The sequence below is a fragment of the Achroia grisella genome, unplaced genomic scaffold (assembly GCF_030625045.1).
Source record: "Achroia grisella isolate CSIRO2021 unplaced genomic scaffold, CSIRO_AGI_Agris_v1 utg503, whole genome shotgun sequence".
Lineage (NCBI taxonomy): Eukaryota > Metazoa > Arthropoda > Insecta > Lepidoptera > Pyralidae > Achroia > Achroia grisella.
Window position 1 is genome coordinate 302,775 of NW_026712898.1, and position 12,211 is coordinate 314,985.

Here is a 12,211-nt window from a genome sequence, read left to right on the forward strand (position 1 = left end):
TGGGGTCGGCCTAATATGTTTTTCTCTTCCATTCATCTCTGTTCGCAGTCATCCCGTTATTTACTCCCTTTCTCACCATATCATCTTTCGCACAGTCCATCCATCTGTTTTTCGGTCTTCCTCTACCCTTATAACCATCCACATTCATATGTAACACCGCCCATACAACGATAGACGATCCTGTGACTTCTCCCATGACTCGGAAATATATGTTATTATAGCTATTAGCGCAAACTTTCGCGTTTATAATATTAGCAGGATAAGAAATGAAATATTTTTTTACAAAAATAACTTTTCTTTATTATTAACAATTACAAATGCCATTATTGACGATGGTATGGTGTAGTAACACGAGATCCGATTTAAAGCGATGAGAACTGGATCATGCTCTTAATGTCCTTTACTAGCACTTCGACGAAGTCCCGGTACGCCGCTGGCTGGTTCTGTTAATACAACACATTTAAAGATATAGGTACTGGGGAAAGTGGATTGAAAGTAATCTGGACTCATGACTTATTACTAGCAATGTACCATGTCAGTTTGACCTCCACGCTGTTCCCCCTGGATAACATCGTGATATTGGTGAATAACAATAATAGCCTGGTGAGTTTGAAATTTGACCTGACCTCATGTTCACCTTATCATCCTCCACTGGTGCCCCGCCAGCGAAAACCGTTAGAGCAGGAGAAAGAACCATTCCATTATCAACCATAAAAAAAATTTGTTACTAACGAGATTACGTCATTACAATAATAAATGTGTATACAAAATAAAACAACCCTGGACAATTAACACAGCGCCATCTAGTCCCACGGTAATCAGAGCTTGTGTTATGGCTACTATAATCTCAATATAGTAATAATAATCAATAATATCAGGACAATTTACATAGCGTCATGTAGGCCCAAGTTACGCTAGCTAAAAGGTCGTGTTATGAGTATTTTTTTTTTGTAAATACATAATATAAATAGAAAACACTCAGACCGATATATACAATCATACTCATGAATACAAATGTTTGCACAGTGCGAGGATTCAAACCCACGACTCGTAATTTCGAACCCGTTTGAATTGGACGGGGGATTAGTCGGAGTCCCTAACATAGAGCATGTGAGACAAGTGTTACCTTGGATGTTTCTATGAGCTGGTCCGTGAACCGTTCATTGAAGACTAGAGCATGTGAGACAAGTGTTACCTTGGATGTTTCTATGAGCTGGTCCGTGAACCGTTCATTGAAGACTGCCACCAGCCCCTTGCGCAGCTCGGGCAGATCGTCGCCGCCCACGCCGCGCCACGCTGTCCCCACGCACACCGCTAACATACATAATAAGATATATTAAATATGTGTAAAATTATATGTTAATATAATTACAACACTATAAAGATATCTTAGTTAAGGAAGTGGACTCAGCAAAGTTTTTAGGAATATACATAGACAAATTCTGTAACTGGAAAGAACATGTAGAAAACCTTAGCAAAAAACTTGACAAATTTGTTTTCGTACTAAACCGTTTAAGACAAATTGTTTCTGAAAAAGCTGCATACTCGGCATACCATGGCTATGTTGCTCCACAAATACGCTATGGTTTGATACTGTGGGGTAACTCGGTTAATGCTATAAACATATTTAGAGCACAAAAGAAATGTATCAGAGCGTTGTGCGGTGCATATTTCTTAGACAGCTATAAACCATTGTTTAAAGAAAACAATATTTTACCATTGCCATGTCTATATATATTTGAAATGTGTTTATTTGTAAAAAGAAATATTGATATATTTGAAATTAATTCTAAAAATCGAAGACCAAGAATACAAAATAAATTGATAATACCGACACAGAGACTTCACATTATTCAAAGAATTTGTTATTGCATGGCCATTAAATTATACAATAAATTGTCTGATAGTGTAAAAATATTACCATACGCTCAATTTAAAATTAAATTGTTTAAATATTTAATTAACAATTGTTTTTATTCTGTAGAAGATTTTATATCTAACTGTAATTTATGAAAATTCAATATATTTTTCTAATATCTATTAATCTAATTAAATTATAATTTAAAAATTTATTTATATTGGTAGTAGTTTGAATAATTTTATGGTTTTAAATAATTTACACACCTTGAATGGTAAATATTGCATAACACCTTATTAATTGTTGTGTAAGATCTGCCCTGTGCAATTACCAGTATTTTGTAAATAAACATTCATTTCATTTCATTAATATTTAGTTACGTAAATATTATTACACTATAATAATGTAAGTAACGTCATAGCATGTATATTATGGAATTACATAAACTCGGTGGAGGTTGGGGAGGTAGGGGATCGTTAACAATGAAGGCGTAGCCCCATTACTAGCAACGTACTATATCAGACTGATCTCCACGTGTTTCCACCTGAAAACCATTGTGATAATTAATTAAGCATAAAGCTCGCCTTTGTACAAGTTATATTGTGCATTAAAGAATAAATAAATAAAATAAATAATTACTGGTGAATTTGCCGCGATGGCCTAACTGCCATGACCTCATGATCATCCTTCACTGGTACCCCGCCAGGGTAAAAAATTGGCGCAGACGATTGCATTAATGCATTATTATCCATAAAAATTTACGTGCGTTATAACAAAACGGAGATACGTGTCCGACTATAGTGCCTCGCAGATTTTTTGAGAGCTAGTCGTCTTGCCGCCATTTTATTGTTATTCGTTCGCTTCTCCGCAACGATACAAATTTTCTGATATTTCATTTATATTATACGTTACGTCAGCATTTTACACCGCTCCACGTCCATATAACCCCCATACATACCATTTTCCGTTCAGTACACCAAATACTCACCTGCATCAGTCTACACTCAATCATCGTATACTCACATTAATGATAACTCCGGACTGTTTTCCAACTTGATTTATTGAGTACACGACGCTTGAGTGTGGACTGATACTCGTCTGTATTTGGGTGTATTGAAGGGAAAATGGTATGTATGGGCGTTATATGAGGAGCGGTGTAAAACACTAACGGCTGTACGGTGACGTACCGTACACAATGTTCAGAACAATCTATCACATTTCTATCACATGTGTTCGCAGTGAAGCCGATGCACTGGTGGAGAGTTGTTATCAACTAGTATATAGCCTGGTGTCCCGACCCGTCACATCAGCCAGGCATCCAGATTGTGTGGATCACAGAAGACTCATACATACATCCTCAACAGTAACTGCCTTACCGTCGTCTGGGGCGCCGACTGGCTGCGGCGCGGCGGTGAGTCGCAGGTACACGTGCAGGTGCGCCCACAGCAGCTGCAGCGCTGCTTCCAGCGCGAGCCTGCAGCGCTGCATTGCAGCGCGACGGGCGCGGCCGCGGCGCGACAGTAGGCGTACGCAGCGAGAGCGCGTGTCCGCCGCGGACCAAGTCTCCGCGGCGGACACGCTTAAGTCTCCATTTTCTGCGCCCTCACTGTCCTCCTCTGTCGCCTGCTCCGTTACCAGCTTCCTCATATCTGGTCCCCAGTAAAAATATTTCCCCAGTGTAAATTTATAATAGTGTAATAACAGTATACATTTGAATATATAGCTTTCTCTAAAGAATTTTGCTTTAGCGTGAATACGCTCGAACCCCGCCCTGAGCGCCCGGTAGAGAGCTGGTAACGGAGCAGGCGACAGAGGAGAAAGGTGCCTCCTCCGTCGTCTGTTCAGTTACTGGCTTCCTCATATCTGGTCGCCATTGACGATATTGTTACTTTCTATATTTACGAAAACAGTGTATATGTGCCTTTCTCTCTTTATGTAATGTAGAATTGAATTAGAATCCCTGTTTTAGCGAGTCCGGACCACGACTCCGCGGCGGACACGCTTAAGTCACCAAGTATCAGCTTCCTCATATCTGATCAGCATTGAGGATATTGTTACTTTGTATATACGCGACAACAATGTAAATGTGTATTATATTAAAAATCGTTTGTTATTTAAGTTAATTACTTTACGATGACGGAGAACAATAAACTAATACTGTAAAACACTTCCGTGGATTTTCAACAACCACAAGTTACTATTAAATGTGTTTAAACGTATTAAAGGACTGGCACCAGACGAAACGTGTGAAGATTCAAAGCGAGGTTACCGTCGAGCGTCATGGTGGCTACAGCATGCAGCTGATGGTGCAGCGTGGCGAGCAGCTTGTCGAGCAGCTGCAAGCGCTGCAGGAGCAGCTGCACGAGCCGCACCAGGTGTCCGCAGCTGGGCGCGGCCGCCGGCTCTCCGCCCGCGAGCGCCGCGCGGACCACCACGCGGGAGCCTTCGCAGTCCATCACGTTGCGCGCGTACATTATCAGGTTGCACACGATCTGGGAGAATAGCTGTCTTTACATGGACGCTCTTTCAAATGGGAATAGTGTTTCACGCAGGACATTTACACGAACATTCTTGTTCACGTAAATGTAGACAAAGAATGATAATCACCGCGCGCGACGCCAGTGAGCGTATTTCCACGTACTTCAATTGTGCTTACTTTAGTGCCTATTTTGGTGTCAATAAATGTTTTTCTTTCTTTATTTGTCTTCTTTTTGTACTATTTAATTATCATTGCAAAATGGAGGACATCTGACTATGCAGCAGATAATTGTGCCATCCATCTGTCAGTTTTCGATTTGAATTTAATTATCTTATATTTTTATGACACATACTTTTAAAGTTGTTATAAAAAATGTACAAAATACCAAGATTAATTTTAAATAGTGTAACGAATGCTGTAAGCAATTAGCGAAAGTGGTACTTGTGACATTGCGTGTGGGTATACCTCGTGTGTACCGCAGCAGTACACCTGCCGGTCTCGTGTGTGCCGGTCGTACCTTGTAGTAGAGGGAGTCGCGGGCGGGCGCGGCGGGCGGGTGTGTGAACCGCGCCAGCAGCGCCAGCATGAGCGCCTGCAGCCGCAGCAGGCCGGCGGCGGCTGGCGGCTCCGCGCCGCCCACCACGTGTCGGTCCGACGCTCGGGACACCACCGACGTCAGCGCCTCCACCTCCGTCAGCAGCTCCACAGGCGAGTCCGGGTGCGCCGCTCTGTTGTGACAATACCGTTATTTTACTATTACTTTTTAATATCCTAAACAAACTGACAGACGTTTGAACTCTTTTGTAATAGACAAGTTGTAGTAGGTAGTAGTAAAATATGGTATGAGTCATCTACGGCATTGCTACAATCTTTAAACATAATCTATGCGTGTATAGTTAATTTATTATATGTAAATAAAATAAAAATGTATTATGCATATGCAATTAAAAATTAATAAATATTTAACTTTTAAAATAAATAAAATTTATGAAGTAAAATTTATGTATGGAAATAGAAACAATCTTAACTCAAATATACTTAATGTAAGCACTTTTGAATAGTCATATTTTTTTAGACTATCTTTCATACGTAACGCACTGTATCAGATAGTAATAGTACGCTACCTGAGCACCATGTCCACGCACTCGAGGTGTGCGAGCAGCAGGTGCGTCACGTGCACCAGGCAGCTGTGGTTGTCAGTCCCCAGCGTCGTCAGCAGCGCGTCGCACAGCGCTAGCGCAGGCACTATTATTTGACGGAATCTAAACCAAAAATACTGTAATATATACATAATTGCACAACTATTCACTAACACAAAGTGTACTCAAAAAAGATTAAAAAAATAGTAAATGACAAACTTTACTAACAACGAAAAATATAGAATTTCATTAGCATTTTCATACGCGTAATAATAATAAAATGTTAAAAATATTTTTTGACAATTACTCTTGCTCTCCAAATATAACAAATTACAACAAATCTGAGCTGATACTAAGAGTCGGATGGACAATTTTGTCTTCTGTTTTAACACTTGAGAATTTGGAGCGGTTTCGGACCGAGGCGGTGCTGATATAATGGATCGGGGAAGTCTTCAGTCTTAACATTTAGGATCCCAGTGACGAGAATTTTATATATTACATTTACATTAACTTGGTCTAGAAGTATAGCAAATTACGTCAAAATCGCTGCAACTGTTAGCTGTCAAGACCGAACTAGAGGGGAGTCTACTGACGATCCAATGCCGGTCCAGGCTCTCGAGCGTTGCTTTTCAACATCTGAGAGCCTAGAGCGGCATCGCACCTCAGCAGTACCTGGTGGCGAGGACTATGTCGGTCTAGATACTTGAGCGTTCCGACACAACACTTGAGACCCTGTAGCGGACCAGACCTGAACAGTATCTAGTGGTGACGACGATGCCAGTCCAGATTGTCGAGCGTTCTGTTACAACATTTGAGAGTCTGAAGCGGCATCAGACTTCACTTGTATCTGGTGACGACGGAGGACGACGCCAGTCCAGGCTCTCAATCGTTTCGTCTCAACACTTGAAACTAGAGCGGCATCAGACCTCAACCGTACCTAGTGGCGACTGAAAACTATGCCGGTCCAGGTTCTCGAGCGTTCTGTCTCAACATTGGAGAGTCTGATGCGGACCAGACCTCAACAGTACTCAGTGGCGACTGAGAACGATGCCAGTCCAGGCTCTCGAGCGTTCCATCTCAATAGTTGCGAGCGTGTAGCGGAGCAGAGGTCACGGTACCTGGCGGCGACGGAGGGCAGGAACTGGTGTTGTGGGTGCGCGTGGTGCGGGGCGAGCGTGTCGGGGTGGGCTGCGAGCGCGCGCATGGTAGCGAGGCAGGCGAGCGCGCCCTGCGCCACCACGGTCTCCGCGCCGGCGCGGCTGCCCGCGATCTTCATCAGCAGCGCCATCTTCGACTCGTACACGTACAGCACCCGCAGCGACTTCGGGTTCGGCTCCAGTGTCTGCGGCGCGACCGGTCAACATCACAGCCTTATTAGATATTCCCAGCAATTAAACGATAGATATTTATCTCACACACAGTTACAATTAAGATCCAATGTAGTTTATTCGTATGGAGTAGTCGTGGAAGCTTAAAATTATTCTATTAAAATATTGTATGCTGAAACTGCTAAGTTTAAAAAATTTTTTGGTCCTTCGAGCCGGATAGACCTCACTCGAATGTTAAGATTCAATATAATTAATTTGTATGGCGTGGTCTTGAAAACTTAAAACTGTATTAAACTATTGTATTAGCAACTTTCTAATTATTTGGTCCTTCGAGCCAGATTGACGTAGTCCATTAAAATTATTTATATTCGTCTTATAAATAATTTTCTGTGTCAGTAATAGATATCTGTACCAGTAATTCTAATAAATACAAAATTAAAATTTAAACTGTATAAACATATGTTATTTTAATTTAATTATTTATCAATACTAGGACGATATGAACATAAAAATTTGTATGCAAGCTGAATACACTGGACATAATATTTAATATTGTTAAAACGTATAAGCAATGTATGATATGATATAAAAAAAGAAATTATTTTTATAAAACAGATAGCACTAACCTCTTTCAATCCTTCATCATCCTGAAGCAGACTATCGATCAGACTCCTCAAATACCCTTGATTAGTGAGAGTATTCATCCATTCAGTTCTCGGGTTAATCTCTATCAATGTGTCGAGGCAAGACAGCGCTACCATTCGGCATACATCATGTCCGGCGTTTATACAGTCACTGCACACTATCGAGCACAAATTATCACCAAAACTACTAATAACATCTATCACCATTGATTTCAATGTCGACTCCTCCTTGCTGGGCCTCGCTTTCGAACTATCCAACCGGCTCACATATGTAGAATTCACTTCCTCTTCGGGCTCAGCAGGGCTTGCCCTCAAATTAACAATATTTAAGTAATTCAATAGTGCCCCGTAGAGATTCACTCGCATCTTCTGCGTTGAGCCGCCCGATACCAATATCCAGCTTAAGATCTTGTGCAATATGAACTTTAGCGTTAAAGATTTCGTTTGCATTATCTGATTTGACGGTCCAAAGAATGTGGTTTCAAAATCGGTTGAGTTCATATTTGATTCGCGTTTTTGGAGGATGTAACAGTGACGGAGGTTGACTAGAAGTAGGAGAACGGTCCCCGATGCCAGGTTCCCGAGCTGTGGCAGCACTTCGGCTGGCGGTATCTTATTCAGTAGATCTTGGAGTATATTGAGTAGCAGGTTTTTCCTTGACTCCAAGTTGAGTATGTCCTCTGGTGCGACGCAGAATAGTATCTCGGTGAGTTGTCGCCACGAGTCGTAGTAGTGTGTGATCGTAGCGGCCAGATTCCTTTGCTTGTTAACTTCTGTCACGTAGTCCAGTACCTGTATTTAAAACTATTATAAATGGATTGTGAACACTACTTATAATGGTACAAAGAAACTATGATTACTCAAACCAAGAACTGGCACACAAAGTCTCGTACACTCGGTGTCCCACGAGCTAGACATACCTTCTGTATCTCGTACACTCGTTATCCCACGAGCTGGACGTACCTTCTATATCTCGTACACTCGGTGTCCCACGTACCTTCTGTATCTAGTACACTCGGTGTCCCACGTACCTTCTGTATCTAGTACACTCGGTGTCCCACGTACCTTCTGTATCTCGTACACTCGGTGTCCCACGTACCTTCTGTATCTCGTACACTCGGTGTCCCACGTACCTTCTGTATCTCGTACACTCGGTGTCCCACGTACCTTCTGTATCTCGTACACTCGGTATCCCACGTACCTTCTGTATCTCGTACACTCGGTATCCCACGTACCTTCTGTATCTCGTACACTCGGTGTCCCACGTACCTTCTGTATCTCGTACACTCGGTGTCCCACGTACCTTCTGTATCTCGTACACTCGGTGTCCCACGTACCTTCTGTATCTCGTACACTCGGTGTCCCACGTACCTTCTGTATCTCGTACACTCGGTGTCCCACGTACCTTCTGTATCTCGTACACTCGGTGTCCCACGTACCTTCTGTATCTCGTACACTCGGTGTCCCACGTACCTTCTGTATCTCGTACACTCGGTGTCCCACGTACCTTCTGTATCTCGTACACTCGGTGTCCCACGTACCTTCTGTATCTCGTACACTCGGTGTCCCACGTACCTTCTGTATCTCGTACACTCGGTGTCCCACGTACCTTCTGTATCTCGTACACTCGGTGTCCCACATACCTTCTGTATCTCGTACACTCGGTGTCCCACGTACCTTCTGTATCTCGTACACTCGGTGTCCCACGTACCTTCTGTATCTCGTACACTCGGTGTCCCACGTACCTTCTGTATCTCGTACACTCGGTGTCCCACGTACCTTCTGTATCTCGTACACTCGGTGTCCCACGTACCTTCTGTATCTCGTACACTCGGTGTCCCACGTACCTTCTGTATCTCGTACACTCGGTGTCCCACGTACCTTCTGTATCTCGTGCGCGACGAGCGTGCGCTGCGGCGCGGTGGCGTGCAGCGCGGCCAGCTCGCGCGCTAGCACCGCGTGCAATCGAGACACACTGATACGCTTTCCACCAGCCCCTGGATATGACATGCCACATATTACCATAACCACAATTTCACGACGCTATTGGGTCTTTAATTCACAAATAATTGCAATAGAATGAGTCTACAATTGTAACCAATCAGCAAACTTGACATTTACAGAAATTTTACAACCTTCATGCAACTTAACGTTCTAAATTATGTATTCATAATGTGGATCATGGTATGAGTCATTTATAAGGCATACCTGTGGGTAGATCGCAGGAAGCGATGGCGGTCCTGAGCTGGTGCGTGTGGAACAGCTCCCAGCGTGGTTCAGTCGCCGGCTCCACGCTCACCGGCAGCGACTCCAGCGTACGACGGATCAGACACCACTCCCACTCCTGGATACCAACTTATCACTACACTATACGCACACGATCACGTAAACACTATGTTGCATATAAAAAAAGGTAATTACTATAACGCACGTATACAACCATAACTACCAACTCCGAAAAATTGGTATGGTATACAATTAAAATAAATTACCAAGGTTCACTAACAATGGGCCTCATGAATACGCTCAGAGTCACTCAGAGGGCAATGGAAAGGGCTATGCTCGGAGTTTCTTTGCGTGCTCGAATCAGAAATGAGGAGATCCACAGAAGAACCAGAGTGACCGACATAGCCCGAAGAATTGCAAAACTGAAGTGGCAATGGGTAGTACACATAGCTCGTAGGATATATGCCCGTTGGAGCAATAAAGTCCTCGAATGGCAACCACGGACCGGCCTCCAGCAAGGTGGACCGGCGATATGGTCAAGATTGCTGGAAGGGGATGGACGCGAGCAGCGCAGGACCGATCGTCGTGGAAATCCTTGGTCAGCAGTGGACGTCTTCCGGTCTGAGATGATGATGATGATGATGATGATGATGATGTGCGGTAGTGCGGGGCTGCGTGGGGTGGTGCGCGGTGTGGGTGAGCAGCGCGGAGAGCGCGGCGTGGTGTCGCGCGGCGGCGGCGGCGCCGGCCTCGTGTGTGTAGTGTACAGTGGTGAGTGCGGTAGTGCGGTAGTGCGGTAGTGCGGTAGTGCGGGGTACCTGCGTGGGGTGGTGCGCGGTGTGTGTGAGCGCGGTGAGCAGCGCGGAGAGCGCGGCGTGGTGTCGCGCGGCGGCGGCGGCGCCGGCCTCGTGTGTGTAGTGTACAGTGGTGAGTGCGGTAGTGCGGTAGTGCGGTAGTGCGGGGTACCTGCGTGGGGTGGTGCGCGGTGTGTGTGAGCGCGGTGAGCAGCGCGGAGAGCGCGGCGTGGTGTCGCGCGGCGGCGGCGGCGCCGGCCTCGTGTGCGTACTGGAGTGCGGTGTGCGCGGTAGTGCGGTAGTGCGGTAGTGCGGGGTACCTGCGTGGGGTGGTGCGCGGTGTGTGTGAGCGCGGTGAGCAGCGCGGAGAGCGCGGCGTGGTGTCGCGCGGCGGCGGCGGCGCCGGCCTCGTGTGTGTAGTGTACAGTGGTGAGTGCGGTAGCGGTAGTGCGGCGCGTGGGGTGGTGCGCGGTGTGTGTGAGCGCGGTGAGCAGCGCGGAGAGCGCGGCGTCGCGCGGCGGCGGCGGCGCCGGCCTCGTGTGTGTAGTGTACAGTGGTGAGTGCGGTAGTGCGGTAGTGCGGTAGTGCGGGGTACCTGCGTGGGGTGGTGCGCGGTGTGTGTGAGCGCGGTGAGCAGCGCGGAGAGCGCGGCGTGGTGTCGCGCGGCGGCGGCGGCGCCGGCCTCGTGTGTGTAGTGTACAGTGGTGAGTGCGGTAGTGCGGTAGTGCGGTAGTGCGGGGTACCTGCGTGGGGTGGTGCGCGGTGTGTGTGAGCGCGGTGAGCAGCGCGGAGAGCGCGGCGTGGTGTCGCGCGGCGGCGGCGGCGCCGCATCGTGTGTGTAGTGTACAGTGGTGAGTGCGGTAGCGCTGCGGTAGTGCGGTAGTGCGGGGTACCTGCGTGGGGTGGTGCGCGGTGTGTGTGAGCGCGGTGAGCAGCGCGGAGAGCGCGGCGTGGTGTCGCGCGGCGGCGGCGGCGCCGGCCTCGCACGCGCACGCTCGCACCACCCACGACCGCGCCGACACCGTCACCACAGACGCCGTCTGCCGACAGTCACACCACACACGTACAAGTCAACAGTATCACATTTGAACCTATTTTTCTTTCAAGAACAGAGATTAGAGCTAAAGAGGCGGATTAAGGCTAAAACGAGCCCTAGGCAACATTGTAATTCAGGGCTCATTTTTAAGGCATGATACATCATTCTTAATTTAAGAACGACGCTCTTGTCGGTGGACCATTCGTCACTTCCTACGATATTCCGTCATACTCATCAAACCTTGATACGCCACGACTCCAATTCTGTCTGTCTGTCTTTATATAACTTGCTTACTCTACCCAATTTCTGTAATTTTGGTGGACTCTACCATCGGAAGCTACCATCAAATCCACAAAATATTGATCGAATCGCAACTTATAACATTAGAGATCAATAATGTTATTACTTATCATAACCACTTACGAGTATTTTGCCTCACTACTCGTACTTATTTAAATAAAATTTCAAAGAAAATCAATAAGTTCAACATTACCCTGTAAATACATATATACACATATAATGTAATTACTTACGTCAAGATTGACGACCGCTTTTACATGTCTGGCTAGGAAGTAGTCCCGCGCGCGCAGTAGTCGTAACGCTGGGGCTGAGGTGACGGGTCGGGACACCAGGCTATATACCAGTCGGTAACAACTCTCCACTAGTGCATCGGCTTCACTGCGAACACATGTGATAGATTGTTCTGA

The 12,211-nt window shown here is 45.8% G+C and overlaps 1 protein-coding gene across 1 annotated transcript in view; it reads right to left on the reverse strand.

Moving 5' to 3' along the window:
- Positions 1-297: 297 nt before the first annotated feature.
- LOC131846153 (nuclear pore complex protein Nup205) overlaps positions 298-12,211 on the reverse strand; it is a 31,343-nt gene continuing 19,429 nt past the window's right edge. Inside the window, exons 22-33 of the mRNA XM_059195390.1 lie at positions 12,038-12,182; positions 11,362-11,508; positions 9,657-9,792; positions 9,330-9,445; positions 7,431-8,240; positions 6,595-6,818; positions 5,462-5,599; positions 4,855-5,065; positions 4,128-4,350; positions 3,235-3,507; positions 1,196-1,314; positions 298-443 (exon numbers count right to left, since the gene is read on the reverse strand). Of these exons, the coding sequence (XP_059051373.1) occupies positions 363-443; positions 1,196-1,314; positions 3,235-3,507; positions 4,128-4,350; positions 4,855-5,065; positions 5,462-5,599; positions 6,595-6,818; positions 7,431-8,240; positions 9,330-9,445; positions 9,657-9,792; positions 11,362-11,508; positions 12,038-12,182 (2,623 nt within the window). The 3' untranslated portion in view covers positions 298-362. The remainder of the gene's footprint in view (positions 444-1,195; positions 1,315-3,234; positions 3,508-4,127; positions 4,351-4,854; positions 5,066-5,461; positions 5,600-6,594; positions 6,819-7,430; positions 8,241-9,329; positions 9,446-9,656; positions 9,793-11,361; positions 11,509-12,037; positions 12,183-12,211) is intronic.